The sequence below is a fragment of the Heterocephalus glaber genome, unplaced genomic scaffold, assembly GCF_053883595.1.
Source record: "Heterocephalus glaber isolate CG9 unplaced genomic scaffold, H.glaber_assembly_v1.0 deba00001869, whole genome shotgun sequence".
NCBI classification, from domain to species: domain Eukaryota; kingdom Metazoa; phylum Chordata; class Mammalia; order Rodentia; family Bathyergidae; genus Heterocephalus; species Heterocephalus glaber.
The window spans coordinates 125,267-145,447 of NW_028258507.1; the positions used below are offsets into that span (position 1 = coordinate 125,267).

The following is a 20,181-nucleotide window of genomic DNA, read 5'->3' on the forward strand; positions in this document are numbered from 1 at the left end:
GAAAATCTAATATTAATATTAATTATTTTTAATTTTTTTAATCCATTTCTTATGTTGGGCGATCATAGTTTCCATTTCTTTCTTATGCTGGGTATTCGTAGCTTCCAGAATGTTTCTGAGCTCACTTATTTTTTTATCTGTTTCTGTTCTAGATCCTCTAATCATGTCTTTCACTCTGCTCACCATCTCTGTACATACCTGGGAGATTATTTCTGCTTTGAATTTTCCTAGAGCCTCATTCATCTGTTTTGTTACTTCCTGTGCTATCAGTTCAGGGTATCCAGGTGGTTGCTTATGGGACTTTTCCATCTCATTTCCCCCAGGATTTACCCTTGGTGGGGTGGAAGTCTGAGTTTGTACCTTGCTTAAATGTCTTCTCATTTTTGTTTTTGGTACTGTCCTTGGTTTAATTCCTGGGTTAATAGTTTGAAATTGCTTATTGTAGGTATCTTTGTTGCTTGTAATTAGAACCCTTATGGAATGATTGCTTCTCAGAGGTGTCTTCCAGATATAGCTGGTCTTTAAGTTTTGAGTCTCTAATGACTCTAAGGCTATTTCATTTTCCTTATGCTTGGAAGGTTCATTGACTAGATCAATAACAACACCTTAGCCCAAGCGATACAATCAGCAACACCATTGCATCAAGTACATCTTTGAAAATGACATTTTGTGGTAGTTATTAATCTATCACCTTTAGCTGTGTGAATTAAATCAAGATCGAGGACCAACCCAGCCTATAGTGAATAAACTCTTCAATATAAGGACTTTACCCTTTGGGATGGGGAGTTAGAAGGGGTTGGGGAGGGAGGGACAGATGGGAAGAAGGATAGGGGAAGGTTAGCAGTGTGGCCAGAGGACACAGGTGAGAAGGAAAAAGAGAATAATAGGAAAATAAAGAAGAACTCTGACTGAGGACCAAAACAGGGACAAAAAGGGAAGATGAACAATGTGGGAGAGCAAGAGAGTGAGTGTAAGAGAGAGAGAAAGGAAAGAGAAAAGAAAGAAGAAAAGAAAAGAAAGAAAGGAGAGAAAAATATTTGCAAAGAGTAGGAAAAAAAATTAAAGATAAGAGGAGCAAAAGAAAAGAAAAAAACAAACTAATAACACTAATTTTGAGAATAAAAAAACAATGAAGATGAAGGGCCTTTTTCAGGGTATGTCTCTGCTGTCACAATAGACAACGTGGGTAGTAGTGTGCAGATATAAGTCAGTGAATCTCAGTAAGCTAGTCACAGACCCATGAGATTCAGGCAGATTTCTGGCTGCAAGTCCCAAGTTGAGCTCCCTGTCCTCCTGTAGGGTTGACCTCTGCAGAATTGTATTGCAGGTTCCAGCTGCCCTTCCCCTGAAGATAGACCCGGTCCTGATGGGAGGTGAAGATGACTCCAACTTACCCAGTATAGTAGTCTGGTGGTCCGGTGTCCTCTGCGCCTTTGTAGTGTGGAACCAGGTGGCTGTACAGAGAAGAGGCCAGAGGAGCTGGGGGGTTGGGCAGGTGTCCAGCGGATTGCTGCCGGGGCGAGGGCTGATTTGGCGTGTTCCACGCTACTTGCGACCTCAGTAGGGCATCTGCAGACCTGCCTGTCTGCTGCGGGCTGATCTCTCTTTCCCTCTTTTCATCATGAATGGACACAAAGAGAACACAGAAATCTGAAACTAGTAGAGGGATCACACCAGAATTATACCACACTGATGACTCAGTCACTTTAGTTACAACATCACAACTATGACAAATTACTGTGCTGCCCAATCTATGGTACTTTGTGACAGCAGCCTTGACTAACTAAGGCAAGGGGAATGCTATGAAGGGCACCGCCGGATTGGGTCACAAGTACTTCATCATGTAGAGAAACAGAAATAGTGCAAAACACATCACAATCACCCCAACTGAGGATTGGAAAAAAAGAACCTGTGGTATCTAAAACATCAAAAGAAAATAGTAGGAGGCTGTTCCTTATGGGGAGTGGAGGGACTGGAGGGACTGGCAGGACCAGCCCTTTCTTGAGTAAGGGATCTTTTTGTGGTCCCAAGAAAAAGCCTTCAGACCCAATTTTGAAATTCTGGCAAATAGAAGTTAACTGAAACAATTGAAATGGAAATGTCTGAACAATGTGAGAGAGGTACCAAATCAATGACTTACACTTGGCACTCATGACTGAGGTAAAAGCCTTAAAGTTACTTTAAAAAATAAAATTTTCAGACGTGAAAATGTTTAATGCAAGTAGATAGAGAAAGTTCTAAAGGACAATGATGCAAACCAAAGGTAAATTCTGGGAAGTTGAAATTCTCCATGACTTCCTCCTGTGTATTCATTCATTTATAAAATACAAAAACTAGTTCTAAGAATTGTCTATTTAAAAAGAAAGACAAAAGCAAGAGAGAAAATGTAGTGATGGCTTGAAAACTTTGTTCCATGCTTTAGTAATACACCTTTGATATCACCACTTTCAAACATAAATTTATTTGACATTTCTGTGCTTCTGTGAATGTATTCCCTGTGCATGGAAAAACTGTCTCGATGTTGAAATTAATATATCCTCTTTTATGTTCTTTCTTACTACATAGTAACATGGTACAACACTGATTCTTAGTGTTGGGTTTTGTTTTGAATAATTTAAAAAGACTATTAAGACTAATAAGTAACACAAAATGTAACTAAATTTAAAAAATAAAGTGTATGCTAGGAGGACAATGTCAATATTAGATAAATCACCAGAGGAAACTTTTCTTTCATATAAAAGTAAAATTTTGAAGAAAAATAATTTAGATCATATTTTTGGAAGATGTTAACTTCAATTATTGCTGTGATTGTTCTCTGAATTATTGAATTTGTATTTTGCTTTGGTGTGTATGCCTGTGAATGTGCATGTGTGTGTGTTTTATATGTATGCTTTCGTGAACTTGTTACAATTAGTGGCTCTAAATTCCATTTTTAACGTGGTGGACAGATTGAAAGAAAAGCATGGGGATTCCTGGAAAAGATAAAAGTATATTCTCTCCCTTCCCGTATAACTGGAATTATAGTAATGAAAACGGTAAATATATTTAGCTCTTTTTGTTAATTTCTGCCGAAATAAGTAAATATGTAAAGATGTGACATCACATTAACTTTTTAAATAACTGGTAACTTGTTCCATATTCCACAACACATCTCTTAATGTGGTGGGCTAGCAGTGAAGACCAAGGAACTTTTAGTCCTACTCTCCTTCATTACACAAGAAATTTCACCACAATAAGAACAGTTCCCTAAGTAACAATACAGTTACTGAAATTATGTGTCCTGTTAGAGTGGATGTTTTTTAAGGATTTTAGATACCTTAACCAATAAGACAAATACCGGATTGCTATATGGCTGTAAATTAAGGAAGTATATCTACAAAGAGTTACTCAGTATGTTTTTGAAATTAAACAAAATGTCTTGCTTGAAATAAACAATCAGTCCAACAATACAAACTGAGCACTTTTATGTGGCTAATACTTTGCTCAAGTCTCACAGTAAAGCACCGCTGCTTGAACCTCTGTCCCTATTTACCAGTAAACTACAGCTCATTTGGAGACAACAAAACCTCAATATATAAAACAATTTGAGCTGGCCATGAAGCTGCTTTAATCAGCCTAACACAGTTGCTGGAAGCATCTCCTAAATTCGTTTTGTTCAGTCACAAGTTCAAACCCAAACTTAACATCATTGCCCTCGCTGATGTGGCCCTGAGCCAGGGTGGGCAAGAGGCTAACAAAATTTGTCCAATTTCCTCTAGGCAATTTGATTTAACTCGCAGTTGTTACCTTTGTGTCCCATCTCCTGACAGGCAGATTTAGAGCACTGCAATATACAGTTGGGCTGGAAGCCAGGATGTCAGGACCCAGCTGTCACTGCGCTGGCTGTCCCTACTGTGATCTCTCTCTACAGCAAACAGATTAGCATTTCACAGTCAAAACATAGGGCTGTGGCTAAGACTCAAAATACCTTGGTGTGTGTTTGTGTTTGTGTGTGTGTGTGCATGCACATGTGTGTGCAAAAGAAACTTTTCACTTGGTTGGACAATAAACTCAAAGACCTTGCTTATGCTCCAAACCCAGTTGTAGGCAACAGATTTTTCACTGAATTCAAGAGGATGAATGTAAGTCATAATTTGGAATGATTTGTACCTTTAAGTGGGTGATATATATGCATAAGCACAAAATTTCAAATCTCCAATTACCGATTGTGATGACCATAGAACGGATTATGTTTATTCAGAAGGCATTTGGCTACTAATTGCAAGCATGATAACGTAGTTGAGAATATGCAAATAAAACGATGAGTAGATGGTTGATCTTCTGCTTAGATGTGTAGGGCTTGTTTTTGTTGGTCTGTGTCTACAAAAAAATGAGTCCATTTTCAAAGCTTGTATCTTTCTCAAGGGGTATTTCTGTTCCACAGGCTTACTTCACTGATAAAATGATGATAAACCAAGAAGAGGAAATTTTCATCTTTTCCAAAATTAGAGGCGGCTTTCTCATTCCATGTCACTATCAAAAGAATTTAAGTTGTAAACAACCATGGACCACGAACATGGTTTCTCAATATGTAACTTTTGAGTAAATCACTCAGTAAAGACTTTGTAACCACATTATAAACAAGTTTTCATGTACTACAAGAGCCCCTCCTTTTATTCATCCTTCATATCTTTTCTAATTTCCTTTAATTTTGTCTGAGTCTAGATTTCATATAATTTAAATTTTTCCAATAAAACCAATTCAATATGTAGAAATATGATTTTCTGTCATAATCATCAAATAATTTTATATTAATAATATATAAGATCATTTCAAAACTAGGGCTTTGCTATGAATCAGAGTCTAAAATCTGTCAAAAATGTCCTTACTATTTAACATATATATTCAATCACACTCTTTCAAAGAATCTTCAAAATGAATGATAATGCTTTAGTTTCCTAGGGTTAGTAAACCATACCATGGATTTGGTGTCTTCCAACAAGATTTATACACACACAGTGCCACACATCAGAAATATGAAAGCAATGTGTTGGCAGGACCACTGTCCCTGAAAAGTCTCTAGGAAGGAGCCCTTCCTTACCTCTCCGAGCTTCTCTGGCTGCCTGTGTCCCTTCACTCATGGGGCCATAAGTTTAGTCTCTGCCTCCCTTCATTTTCACATTGCCTTGTCCCCTGCCACTGGGTCTCAGATATCCTTTTCCTCTCCTGTAAGAACAGCTGTCATTATCAGTGCCCATCCTGAATCCAGGACCTTAACTCAAGTACTTTAACTTCATTACATTCTCCAGGACTCTTTTTAAATAAATAAATTTACTCTTACAGGTTCTTGGTGGAAATACCTCTTGGAGAATCACAATAACCGCTGTAATAATAAAAATCACAAAGAAATATTTATTTTAGGAATGAATTCACATGACTCACTGTTTGCTACTAAATAAAAATTCTGGGTGAGTCCTTAATGCTTTTCAAGGTGTACATGTTGCTGAAAACAGTCCTACAAAGTGAAATTATTATCTCATTCACACACGCAATTACACAAACAGCCGAAGAGGAGCTCAGCTGCCAAAGTTTGCACAGAGAGTACATAGAAGAAAAATGGGCACAGAGAGGAAAAGAGAACACAATTAAGAAATGTTGCAGAGTAGAGAAAATAAGAATCTGTTTTTATTCCTCTTCAATTCTCATGAAAGATCAGATATGCTAAGAAAAAAATGATGTTTTTCTTGTAGACATCTATCTGTACATATCCTTCACTATTTAAAGGAGTCCATCCAAATGAAGTGATAGAAGTAACTAACAAACAATTTACAGTATAGCTTCCCATTATGCTTGCAATAAACACATCTGAAAAGTAAAGATACAGTTTTCCTGGCTAGAACTCTGTTATAATATAGCTGTAAAATTCCATCAACTAAAAATATGAAAATTCTTTCAGAGATAACTATTTTGAGGCAATATATTTAAACATTTTAAGGTACTTTTATCTACAGATGTTTTGTCTTTCAAAACTTATTTAGACTAATAAAAAGGAGATTTTTGTATGCATTTAAAAGTGATGAATCAAAAACTTACAAAAGTTGCAAAATGGCTTCAAATAATTATGGAAAATAAAAATGAAACAGAAACAAAATACCTCAAATATACAATACTTGATCTATATTTAATGCAAAGTTCCTTACAATTGATTTTCCTGAGGTAAAAGTATCTACCTTCAGCTGTGGAACTTGATACAATAATTGATTTCATAATTACATTTGTATAAATGCTGCGTAACATTTGTATAAATAAGTTTTGTAAAAGGACCAATGCATCGCCGCCTGCTGCGCAAGCGCAAGGACCCGCGTTCGATCTCCGGTACCAAAAAAAAACCAAAACGACCAATGCAAAGGGTACTTTATGATGAGCTGTAATTTGGGATTTCAGAAAAACAAAAAGAAACACGGAGTTTGGGTCTAGGTAATTGCCTCAGGGTAAATTTAAACGATGAGGTGAAGACTGTTTCAATTATATGTAAAAATAAAAATATTTCAGACAATCCCAAATTAAATTGATTCTAGAAAGGTAATCCTTAATTTCTGATTGGCTAAATATAAGAAAACATGTAAATTTGACAAAACACTCACAGTCTAATGGACACACACATACAAATAGAGATGCCTATGCTCCCTTAGATGCTGTAACGTTATATAGAGTAATACAATGTTATAAAAGATTAAGTCAGAACAGATATTATTGTTCTAGTACTGTGGGCCTTTAAATTTTCTAATATACTTGTACCTAAATAATTCACCAAGCAGCTTAAAACTCAAGATTATATCTTGGATCCAAAAGATGTGAATCTCTCCCTTTCCATTTGTAATGAAGAACAGATTAAACATCTCACTAATGAAAATGATTGAGATTAACCCAGAAAGCTCGGACACACCTTCCCAATAAATAAGCCTGCTTAAAACACTGTTAATCTGATGAGGATAGGGAGAGCTTAATTAGAATTCTGTCTCTCATGTATCTAGTATTAAACAGTAGAATATGTACTAAAACAGCTTTCTATTTTAACATGAATCTTTTCCCTACTTTTTGTAATCACTGAAAAAACATTGAATAGACAAAATGTTTCATCAACTTCATTTGTTTTTAGTACTGGGTAAGAATCACAACTGTGAGTTAGTGCTAAAGATATGAGCCTTCTCAGTCACTTCACTGAGTGTCTTATGTGATACTGTGAGCAACATAATAGCATTTTATACATGTTCCATTCAGTTGTAATACATATTTTAATGTATACAAGTTTAAAATAAAAACATGGACTCAGCTACTGGATTCTCAAGTCGGTGATTCAGATGAGTGACCTGTAAATACAAAAACAACAACAACAGAAAAGATGGTTGCTTGTATCATTATATTCAAATACTCTCTTTAAACTCATTAGAATGATTAGAAATATTTTATTACTAATTCAAGCCTTTAAAGATAGTAATACCATTAGCCAAGATCTGATCTTTTATCCTCAGCCAGAGGAACCTCTTAGTCATCTCCGATCGGCAGCCTAGGTGTTGCCAATGAATGTTAGCGTTGCCAAGAGAGTGACGTCTTCAATTTCTTTTCACCAGGATATACTGCAGACTCCAACAATTAAATCAGTAAAATCTATCCCATTTTATTGTATGTTTTAAGCATCATGTGTGGAATAGAAAACCCTATATAGTCTCTTTGCCTCCTTTTTTCTTTTGGTACCGGGGTCCTCGCGCTTGTGCAGCAGGTGGTGAAACCACTGAGCTAAATTCCCAGCCCTTTGCCTCCTAATTTTATAGTCTACTGAGTGAGAGTGCACAGATGCCTAATTGCTGTGAACTTATCTGGTCTATAAAGGCTCTTTTGTGTCTTAACTGGGTCTATACTGGCCCTTTCACCTGTGCCTTTGTTTGTACCATGTTTGTAACTTTAAGGAAATTATTTAATCTCTGTTTGTTTGCTTTTAATGTAAAATGGGAATGTTTATAGTATTCCAATGGTTAATTTTGTTTTAATGACTGAAGCATGGGAAGCCTGGACAGCTGGTTTAAAATGATTTCTGAGTGTGCCTAGGAGGGTGTTTCTGGAAAATATGAGCATTTGAATCAATAGACTGAGTAAAGCAGATGTCCTTGCTATGTGTGTGGGCCTCTTCTAGTTCAGAAAGGCCTGAACAGAACAAAAAAGTAGAGAAAGGATGAATTCACTCTCTGTCTGCCTGTCTGAGCTGGGATGTTAATTTTGCTCTGGTTTGGGCCCTCCTGGTTCTCGGATCTTCAGACCTGGGCTGGAGTCTACACCGTGGGCTCTCTGCCTCCCAGGTTTTCTATTACACCACTGATTTTTCTGGAGCTCCAGCTTGAAGACTTCAGACTGTGGGATTTCTCATTCTCCAGAACTACTGGAACCAATATCTCATAATAAATTTCTTTTTTTGTATATATCAATTGTATATGTTCTGCTTCTCTGGATAACTTTAAGCACCTACAAGATAAGTATCAGCGTTGTATTAATTTACTTATTGTTGCTGTAAAAATTTCTACAAATTTATTTGCTTAAAACAACATGCATTTATCTTTTTTAGGGTAGAGGTCTGTCATGGTTCTCCCTTGGCTGATATCAAGGGGTAAGCAGGGCTGTGTCACTTTCCTCTGCTCTTCGCTCTTCTTTTTCGAAGTCCACAATGGCAGGTTAACCACTCAGATTCTGGTTCTCTTACCTCCCTCTCCCATTTTCAAGGACTCTCATTATGACTTCTCTCCCTACCACCAAAACCTCCAAGACATCTCCCTCTTTTAAGGTCAGCTGATTAACAAACTTAATTCCTCCTGCTCATTTTTAATTCTACTTTTGCCAGATAAGGCCACATGTTCACATGACCAGGAATTAGGCCAGGGTCATCTGTGGTTGGTGGCAAGACAATGTTTTCCTGCTGACCACAAGTGCTAAGCAAGTAGGTACCTGGATGTAGATCAGGAGAGTTTGAAGTTGGCAAGCCTGGAAGTGGTGCTCTGTACAGCTGGCCAGCTGCCTGGTAGTCAGGCCTCGATTGTGCTTCTGCCATTCCACAGGGAAAAGGTGTTCCAGCAGCTTCACGACTCACATGAAAGAAACAGTGTACAACAATAGTGTAGGTCCTGAGGAAATGAGGGACTGTGAGTGAGTAATAAAGAGTTTTGTTTGCAGAAGATGTGATATACTTTATTTTTACTAAATTGAAAAATGGATCTATGTTTTTAACACATAAGTCCATAAAAATAATTTTTGATACAGATCGGTATGCAACTTTTAGCATATAGCTAAGGAGTTCAAAGAATTGTGTGACACTGTCATAATAAAAATTGTTTTACTCCAAGTTGTACAAAGTTTTTCTACTAAAAATACTTAAAATAACAATAAAATTGGGGCCGGGAAGTAGCTTAGCTGTGTAATGTTAGACTAGCATGTTCCAGGCCCTGGGTTTACTGCTTGGACCTGAAAAGTAAAAAAGAATACAATCACAGTTGAACCCTGCCTCATTCTAGCAGTAATTTTTATTTTTGGTACATGAGCACATTGTACCACCTCCATAAAAAAATATTTTTCTCATTTAGAAAAAACAACCATTTTTATTGTTTACTGTTTATTCAAATGTGTATAACACATTGATCAGTCATTGCTACTAACAATTACAATAACTATTCAATCTGGAAAATAAAACACACATAGATCTTTGTGGCTATTTGAAATAAGATACAAGTGATTCCAAAAATCAAGCCAGGCAGGCTGGGGATTTAGCTCAGTGGTTTCACCGCCTGCGACACAAGCACAAGGACCCGAGTTCGATCCCCACTACCAAAAAAAAAAAAAAAAAAATCAAGCCAGGTGTGTTGGTGCACACTTGTAATCCCAGCAATTCAAAGGCTGAGGCAGGAGTTTGAGGCCAGCCTGGCTCACATAGTGATGAAAGATCAGCCTGAACTACATAGTAAGATCCTGTGAATTATTATTAAAGTTATGACAATTAGAGCACATTGAAAATCTTGTAAGTTGAATTTAAAAGGTTGAAATTCTTTAATCTGAAAATTTACCATTCTCCAAAGTTACTTTGATAATATTAAAGAAAAATGGTAACCTTCAAAAACTGTAGGCCATTTCACTTATTCTCTTTACTAGTATCATGTTGCACTTAATGACTGCTTTGCTTGTGACAATACTTTAGTCTTTCAAAGGCAACTTGAGGAATAATGCATGATAGTCATTTATTAAGTATCTCATACGCTATGCACATTTTTCCTAAATCTCATAACAATCTCACAATAGAGTTAATATTAATGTTCCTGTTTAAGTATTTGTCTTTATTTCCTCCAACTCAGCTTTCAGAGGCTTATGTTGTAAGACCAAGGGCCTTACCAAATGCTCCGAGGAGCTGACTATAGTGAAGCACACCCAGGGATCCCAGCGGTGCCTCCAGAATGTAAGACCAAGGCCTTACCAAACGCTCCAAGGAGCTGGCTACAGCAAAGACCACCCGGGAAGGAACACACTGGCCATGTTGGGAAAACAGACCTTTATTAGTCTGGCCAGACAGCACTCCCGAAGCAAAATAGCTCAGAGAGGCAACTCGCTCAGAGTCCGAGGCTGTTTTTTAGGGGGTTGGGGGGGGGTTAACATGTAGATTTACAGAATGAAAAGAACAAAGGTTAGTGGCTCACTGTCACATGCTGATGGTCAGCAGACATCCTGACTAATAGTCACGACCACCCTGTGTGGATAGTCAGCACATTTACAGATTGTCCTATAGATACTGGGCCCCAGGACATTTGGTTTTAGGGCAAACAGATGGCTGAGTAATCTCGCCCTATTACTGATTGTCCATTGTCCCGAGGCAAACACACTCCAACCATCAAATTTACAACAGAACCTAGGGGAGTAATTAACTTTTGAATCACACAGTCCCACAATATTTCTCTTGAGGCACATGTATCTTTCCTGTTGGTCTTGCTCCTTCAGTGCACTGCAGTAAAGGAAATAATCCTTGCTAGATGGTTAAAAATCATTTAACAGGTGCTATCTCCTAGAGACATGGGTATTTCATTAGGAAATCAACTCTCACATACTCTAAGCCTTCTCAGATCCAAAGAAATGTCTTTAACATAAAAAGTACAGTGGAGGAAATAAAAGAACCTAGGACTTGGTCCTAAGGATGTATCATTTTAGATCAAGATATATTATGAACATTCATAACCCTCATTTTCTGGTTGAAGTTATTCTAGCAGGAATAATTTGGGTAACTATAACTGGGTTTTTCTTTATGGCAAGATCAGCCAATATTCCTCTCTTCTCTATGTGTTCACAACCTAAAATAGATAAAAGGAACATGGCCATGATATGAAACACACACACATGCACACATTTCTGTGGGTCACTTACTATTAGTGGTCTTTACAATCCAACCATTAATATTATTGATGGCAAGAAATTAGAAAGGAACAAGAAAACTACCCCAAAACTGCAATAGTAGCTTATCAAAATGGCTCAGACCCACTGGCGAGACAGAAATACACACTCAAAAAGTGAAATTCTTTTTTAAAAATTACTGACAAGAAATTATTTTAGTTAATTTTAAAATAAGAAATGGAAATAAACTAATTATTTAAACCTAATTATTTTCCCATAGCTCTCAGACCATTTCTTGCTTGAGGATCTGTACAGCTGCTGCTAGTCCTGACTGCAAAATTCTCTGAAATATTTGCTTCCTTCTTGTCTTTCTTGTACAAGGTTAAATCTAAACTCTTTAAATATCTACTTTGATTATCCTAATATAGTAGCCTACAGTGCCCCAGCTGCCTTTGTACTACTCCTTTTTTTCACATGTTTTACTGTCTCTTTCCTAACCTTGTCCATTTGTTTTCTTGTGCAGTGAGTGTTGTCAATTTTGCTGAAATCCATGTCCTCAGACCCCAGCAGCACTTAGCATGAGAAGATATATGCTCAATGAAGGAAAATGTCAAGAATAAACACAAAAATGTATGGTGTCTGGCAAGGTACTTGTATGAAGAGTTTCTGAAAACAAATATAAAATGGATAACAAATGTAAGGCAGAATTTTTATACATTGAGAAACAAGCAGTGCATGAATACAATGCTAGAGAAAAGAATACCTCCGGTAAGCTCCAAGATCACACAAGAGCACCCCAATTTCTTCTTAGATATCTCTTCTTGCTGATAAGCAGGAAATAGACCCCAAGCATAGAAGAGATAATGAAACAATAATCAAATTACTAGAGCCTACAGCAGATGGAATATTCCAGGCAAAGTGTCGAGGAGACAGAGCTCTTCAGAGAGGAGAGCCAAGATCTGGGTGGGAAATGCATTGCATGTTGTCAGTGAAGGTTTAACCTGCAAACACACGAGGTTGAATGTCACAGTGTGGAGTTAAGTGATAATGCCAGAACTTGTGAATTGTGCAAAGCACCTGGACTTTTGCCCCAAGAAGAGTAAACAGAAATCACTAATGTGATCTCGGCTGAGATTTCAAGAAGGTCAAACCTTAGAAGGTCCACACTCTAAAGCAATGAGAACTTGAGAGAATTGAAGACTAAAATAGACTTACTCTAACAAAGAACAAAATCAAACATGACAAGATCCAAATTGTTCACCAATACTTGAGCTCCTGCCACACACAAAACCCAATAAACATTTTAGGGAAAAGATATAATCCAGACTCACTATAACATAGAATGCATGATGTTCAACACAGAATAAAAATTATGAGGCATGCTAAGAATGAGAAAAATGTGATCCGTAGTCAAGAGAAAAAATAATTATCGAAACAATCCAATATGTTGTAATGAACTGAAAATTACTTCAAAGAAGTTGTTATAAATACATTTGAGAACATAAAGAAAAAAATGAAATGGAAATCTAAAAAAAAGGAAAGTCAAAATATGTCTCAAAAATTGTTTAGTCATTCATCCACTTTGTACATTCCTAATTTTAAGAAATCTTTAAAATAACCACCGATGTTATACACTGTCAAGAATAATGACTTGTGGTGACAGACTAAAATAACTGGATTTTAAAAATTCTTTACAGTTTGTAAAAACAGCTTTATGGATGTTAAATTTTTATAGTTTTTGCATGCTTGATATATTTCCTTTTCCCATAGAACTAAAATATGTTAAAGATGCTAAAAATTTGTGGGTGAAATAAAGACATTCTTGGATACATGAAATCTAAACTAATTTGTTGCCAACAAGTCTGTGATATAAAAAATGATGTTATGAAGGGCTTTTGGAAGCTGATTGGATCATGAGCACTCTAACTTCATCATGGATCGATCCACTGATGAATTCATAATTGATGGCAGTATTGAGAGATGATGGAAGTTCAGGAGGTGAGAACCTCATTGGAGTGAGTGGATCACAGGGATATGGACTTGGGGACTGTATCTTGCTCTGGCCTCTTCCTTTCTCCCTTTCTCTCTTCCTCTCTCTCTTCTCCTATCCTTTCTGGATGCCATGAGGTGAGAAGCTTTCCTCCACTATTTCCTTCTACCATGATATTCATCCTTACTTCAGGCCCAGAATCAATGGAGCCAGCCAATCATGCACAGAAACTTCTGAAACTATAAGCCAGAAAACCCTTTCCTCCTGTAAGTGGTTTCTATCTCAAGTATTTTGTAACAGTGATAGAAAGTCGGCTAACACAGGTGATAAATATTTCAGGTAGAAGAGATACAATATCAGATGAAAATTCAGATGTACAGAGTGAAGGAAGAGTATAGGAAATAACAAACACATGGATAAAACTAGTGATGGCATTTTGACCTTGTATTTATTTTCTTTAAAATTGCATAACTAAAGCAAAAATAACATTCTATTATGTTTAAGAGTAAATAGATTTAAACTATGCTATTGCAGAACCCTTACATTTTTCATAAGGTAACATCAAGTCAGATCAAAGTAGACATTATTAAATAAAAATTATGTATTACATATGTATTCTCTAGAGAGATCATTGTAATAACAAAGAAAAGAACTTTTGAAAAAAGTTAATAAAGTTATTACAGGAGAATGCTGAACAAATATTCAATTAATTCCAAAGAAAAGAAAAAGAACAGAAAATAAAAACTGGGAGTATTGTAGAAATCATAGAGCATATTGGTAAACCAGAACTTGACAATGTCTGTACTTATAATAAGTGTAAATACTTGAACTAAAAGGCAATAATTTTATAAAACTTTGGATAATCAAATTATCTGATGTGTATAGGCAAAGTATATTAAGTGTAAATATATATTCGACAAAATTCAATATACATTAATGATAAAAGTCTCAGGTTAGGAACAGATAACTAAAACTGTTCACAGATAACATGACTACCTATGCAAAACTATAAATATACTTGACAAAATTTCTGGAATTAATAATCTAATATAGTGAGTTTTCAGGGTAAGAGTTTGATTTTCAAGTCAATTACTTTCCTGTATTCCAGCAATGAAAAATTGGAATTTAAAATTAACAATACCAACACCAAATAATGGGAAGTACTTAGATTAAAAATCTAACAAAATATTTTTTTTTCACTTCAGTGAAACAAAAAATAACAAAAACTAAATAGAGATGCTCCATGCATGAATAGCAAGATTCAAAATTGTCAAAAGTGCAGTTATCCCTAACTAGATCTATAACTTGAGTAAAATCATTTGTGGTTACTGATAGATTATTTCTAATATCTATATGAAGAGGCAAAATACCCAGTATATTCAACACAGCACTGAAGCAAAACAGTCTAAGAGCTTAGCTACTACAAGATTTAATATAAAACTATATTAATTGAGATAATGTGGTATTGGTGAAAGAACAGAAAATCAGAACAATAGCTACAATGATCCACTTTATCTAATGAATATCATTTATATGCCATGGTGCATGAAAAGCTTGCCGTGAAACTCCAGCCACGAACCACAGAGCTGAAGTTCACCCACATCCTTTGAGATGTCTCCACAGGGATTCAACACCGGCGCCCTTGAGAGCAGCACAGTTGCAGCGCAGGAAAACACTCCTAAGGGTAGGATCAGCTTCCTTCTGTTCCACTCAGAATCCATACTCTATCCATTGAATTACAGCAGGCACCAGGACCACAGGGCTTGTGTTTAGAGGTCCCCGCAGAGCCTCCTGCTTTTCAGAAGTGGCTGAATTAGAGTGTGTGATTGATTCATGGTGGGGCTAGGCCCAAGGGCACTAGGATTAAGGGCGTGAGTGCTACCTGCCCTAAGTAGTCTGAATAAGATAAAAGGGGCGGAGAGACGCTGTTAAGGTTTCTTGTTGCTTTTGCTGTCTTCCACTGTCATGAACTGCTGCCCCTCTGCCATGTGCCACTCTGCCTTGGAGCCAGCCAATTATGGACTGAAACCTCTACAAACTGTGAGCTAAGTAAACCGTTCTCCCTTTAATTCTGGGTGTCTTAGCAATGACAGAAAAGTAACTAAGACAAAGACTTTTGAACTCTCAAGACATTCTGAAATGAGAGGAATATATTCTTGACAATGTTAAGTTTACTCTTGGTGTCCCTGCCATATTTGCTTCAAACAATTAGCTTCATTTGCCCAACAGGTCTGATGCACTGGCCCCATCATTCCAGTTACATCCCCTCCATGTCCACTTAGATGACACTGCAAACAGGAAGAAACACAGGGAGTAGGGAGTACGGCGGGTGCGGCGGGAGGCACTCACTTCTCAGCAGCAGAAATATCAGGTTAAAGGGCCGAAGACCAAGACCAGACCAGGCCACAACAAGCCTTTATTAGGGGAATAGATCTGCCGGGCTGTCTCTGAACAAAGGAGAGACAAAAGCAGTATGGCTGGGGCAGGGAGAGTCTTTTATAGAGACTGGGGTGGGGTTTGTAGGGGCTGAGGCAGGGTTGACTGAGGTAGTGACTAGGGAATGGAGGAGCCGGTCATGTCACTAGGTGGTAGGAGGTGAGCGAGTATTAGGTTACTCTCTAGGTGGGAACAGGGGCATGCTGGGAAGAAGGGTTTGTTCTTTGGTGGGAGCAACCATCTTGGCATGATGTCACACAGGGGAAGGGGCAAGGCACCATAGGAAGAGGGCAGCAACTATACATAATAGCTGCTGAGGTGGTGGGAGACCTATCAAGAGCCACAGGGAACATCAGTCAGCAGAGCAAAGGCAAAGCTCTCGGTCACGTCAGTGAGGTGGCTGAACCCTCTGGTATCCTCATGCTCTGGGTTAACAAGAGCACAAAGGATCTCGTAGAAGAGAGCTCGGCTTTCAACACTGAAAGCTTCATTTCTTCCTTCAACAGTTATCTGGAAAAAGTCAAGTATGGAAATACGAAAAAATAAACTTTATAAATCACATACAGTGTGTATATCCCATGTGTTCTTTATTAAGTTAGTAATATTAACAAAATAAAGATGAGTCTATGATGAATTTAAGAGAAATGCATCAAAATTACATTTCAAATACATTCACTTGCAATTTAAAATACATAATTGTTGTGCCCAGATTGTGAAGTCCCAAAGACCACCAGGAGGCCGTTTCCGATGTAAGCACACAAGGGTCGTTTATTCAAGCTTAAGCAGGGACTCTCAACTGTCACCGACACAGCGGATCGAGATTGAGAGCCCTGAGTCCCTAACTAGCAGGGTTTTTATTGAGAATACAACAAGCTTTGGTTATTAGTAGCCAGGTGATAGGTTAATACTTAATACATATGAAGTGTAGGGTTTTGGTTGGCTAGGCTTTGGGGGTCGAAGGGGATTACGTATTGGTTTTTGTGAGGGAGAAAGGGGCAAAGATTAACGGCCGGTTGTTACATACTGATCGTTAGCAGACCCAGTAACTAATGGCCGCATCTATCTTGTGTGGACAGTCAGCTCATTAACTGCTTATCCTACAGATAGTGTGCCTGGAACGCTCTTTCCCCAGGTACACAGGTGGTTGGGTAATAAACTCAGGAATTTCAAGTGGTGAATTCCTAGTTTAAGCACAAATTTGAGAGAACAAAGGAGACGGCTCCAAAATGGAGTCATTTTGGTCCCACATTCCCCCCTTCTCATGATGCTATAGAGGGCCAATCATGGGCCTCTGGGGGTTAATTCTATCAAGTCGGTAGGAATTGGCTGGTATTGGGACCTGAGCACCATTAACTGAACAGCGTTAATTCGTTTTTTGATGAACGAAACTAGTCTATTGAGTATACAAGGTCCAAAGGTCAACAGTAGTAACACGATAAGCAAGGGGCCTAGCAGGGTAGAGATTAGGGTAGTTAGCCAAGGGGAAGAATTAAACCAAGATTCGAACCAGTTTTGAGATAGTTCTCTTTCTCGCTTACGTTTGGCGATGCCCTCCCTAACTTTAGCCATGGACTCTTTGACCACTCCTGAATGATCTACATGGAAGCAACATTCTTCACCTAAGGCAACGCAGAGTCCTCCCTGTTGAAGGAAAATTAAATCTAGCCCCCTTCGGTTTTGGAGGACTACTTCTGCCAGTGAAGTTAAAGACTCTTGGAGGTGGGAGATGGAGCTTTCTAGTCTTTCAATATCTATATCTATGGCTGCCCTTAAGTCATTGTAATGTTTATTGTGTAGTATTAGCAATGAAACTCCCGTTCCTGCCCCAGCTAGCCCCAAACCTAGGAGAACGGTCAAAGTAATGGCCGTTACAGGTTCTCGTTTAACTCTGATTTGGGTTTCAGCCAGGCGGCTGGAGATGTCCCTTTCTGAGTGATATAACAGCCGGGGGACCAACTGTACAAGTACACAGAAATCTCTAGTCTGTTTTAGCACTAGTCCATGTACACAAGGGGTGAGTCCAGAGGAGCAGGCCCACCACCCGTCATAAGGGGGAATGAGATATTTAGGTCTAGGCCGAAGAATGGTTTTGTTACAAAGGTGTTGGTGGGAGACCGGGACACTGCCAACACAAGTTCCTTGTCCAGTTACCGGCTGTAGGGTCAGCCTAGCTGTCCCTTTTTGTTGCCATCTACACTGAGTCGGACTGTCTGATTTAGTGAAATTGTCTAGATAAGCTATTGCCTCGTAGTATGGGGGCTTGGTATCATAACATAGCCAGCAGGACTGAGTGAGGTCTGGCCTAGATGCATTTAGGGCCTTAAAGGTGTGGACCATCAGTTCCCAAAGGGGGTCTTGGTCCTGGCTATGATCGACTTTTTCTGTCTGGGTGATCATTTGAACCAAGGGCAGGAATGTGGAAGCGGAGGTTAAGTTTGATGGCTGTATGGAGGTATTTGTTTTTGGTGGCATGGGCGAGCTCTTCGGGGGAGGGGGCTTAGTAGGTCCGAAAGGGGCTATTGGGGCTAGTGCCAAATTTGGCCCTATCAATTGGGGAGGCCCTATTGCGAGCGGCTCCATTTTTAGTTTTATAGTAAAAAGTAATCCATTATCATATCCACTTTCATATAATCGCAACCCCCAACTGCGGCCTGTTTCCCAATTTGTGAACTGTTTGCCTGGGTCCGTAAAAGTAATATGGATGGGGTTACACAGAAATTGGGCACAGCGGCCAAAGAGAGGATTGTGTGCCAACTTCTGTTGGGGAATCTTGTCGACCAAAATAAAATCAGTTGTAATGGAGGGTTTCCAAGCTATGGCCCCCGTTGACTCACAACCCCAATTTTTGCAAAAGAACTGTTCAGCACCCCCACAAGTTACAATTTGACTTCTAGTACGTCCCCCCCCAGACAGACGTAGAAGGGGGTGTCTCGCAATATTGCCCTGCGAATTACATGGTTGCAACCCAGTGTTCGTGAATCGACTGGGGGGAGGGTACACCCCTTTTTTGTTTCCCCACATTCAGGCCTTCCCCGTGACTCTAGGCTCCAGTGTCCGATATCCCAGCTGCCAGTGGCTAGCCGACAGAGATCAAACTCTAGAGCAGGCCACCAGGTTAATGGTGGGCTCACTTTGGACGAGCTGTTAATAATGTCACCTGTGGCGGTACTGATGATCATCCAGGTTAAATTTAGGGGAGCATGTGGGTTCTGTCCTCCTAATATCGGTGTCAAAAGTACAATTACCACAATCATGACTGTCGACGACGCAGCTTGAGTTTGAGGGGATTGTCTTGGTCTTTGGACACCTGCCATGATGGAACGAAGTCCTCTAGGACAGCGTGAGGATCTGCAGGGCGAACGTGGGTGTAGTGCACCCACGAGGCAATCCCGTCGACCTTGAGAGCGGTGGGCATGGTCAGGACTGTGACGTAGGGTCCTTTCCAACGGGGCTTAAGGTCCTTTTGTCGGTGTCTCCGGACGAAGACCCAGTCTCCTGGTCGATAGCGATGGGGCTCGGGAGGCGGTCCAGTTTGGTATAAGGCTTCTAATTTAGGCCAGATATCCTCGTGCACACTTTGGAGGCTTTTTAAAGAAAGTAACAACTTTTGGTCATCAAATTCAACAAGCACATTTGATTGAAGGTTGGGAATAATGGGAGGGGGAATTCCAAACATGATTTCAAAGGGAGTTAATCCCATCTTATAGGGTGAATTGCATACCCTATAGAGGGTGAAGGGAAGGAGAGTCACCCAGTCACCGCCAGTCTCTAAGGTTAATTTAGTTAAGGTCTCTTTTAATGTTCTATTCATCCTCTCTACCTGTCCTGAACTTTGGGGTCTGTATGCACAATGTAATTTCCAATCCGTCCCCAATATCTGTGCTAGGGTTTGACTCACCTTGGAAATAAAGGCGGGTCCATTATCTGATCCTAGCATTACTGGAAAACCATACCTTGGCAGGATGTCTTCTAGCAGTTTCTTAGTCACACTTCGTGCTGTTTCATGTTTGGTAGGAAACGCTTCTGTCCATCCTGAAAAAGTGTCTACAAAAACTAACAAGTATTTATAACCATACCTTCCAGGTTTTACCTCGGTGAAGTCCAATTCGCAATAGGCTCCAGGTCGGCTTCCCCTCAGCCTATTTCCTGGGTTGGCCCTATTGTGGGTGGCATTTGTCAATTGACAGGCTTTGCAGGTAGCAACAATATGTTCAATTTTAGAATTAGCATCACAGATCTTAATTTCAGCATGTCTCAGGAGATCTTGCATTTTTCGAGTGCCCATGTGGGTGGTCCGGTGCATCTTGGAGAGAACTTGTTCTCCCAGCGCTTTAGGCAAGATGACTTTACAATCAGAAGATTTC

The 20,181-nt window shown here is 39.0% G+C and overlaps 1 protein-coding gene across 1 annotated transcript in view; it reads right to left on the reverse strand.

Annotated features, from left to right (window-relative positions):
• Window positions 1–15,800: 15,800 nt before the first annotated feature.
• Window positions 15,801–20,181, reverse strand: part of LOC147820485 (adhesion G protein-coupled receptor V1-like) — a 32,173-nt gene continuing 27,792 nt past the window's right edge. Inside the window, 1 exon segment of the mRNA XM_087204167.1 lies at window positions 15,801–16,327. Within this exon segment, the coding sequence (XP_087060293.1) occupies window positions 16,151–16,327 (177 nt within the window). The 3' untranslated portion in view covers window positions 15,801–16,150.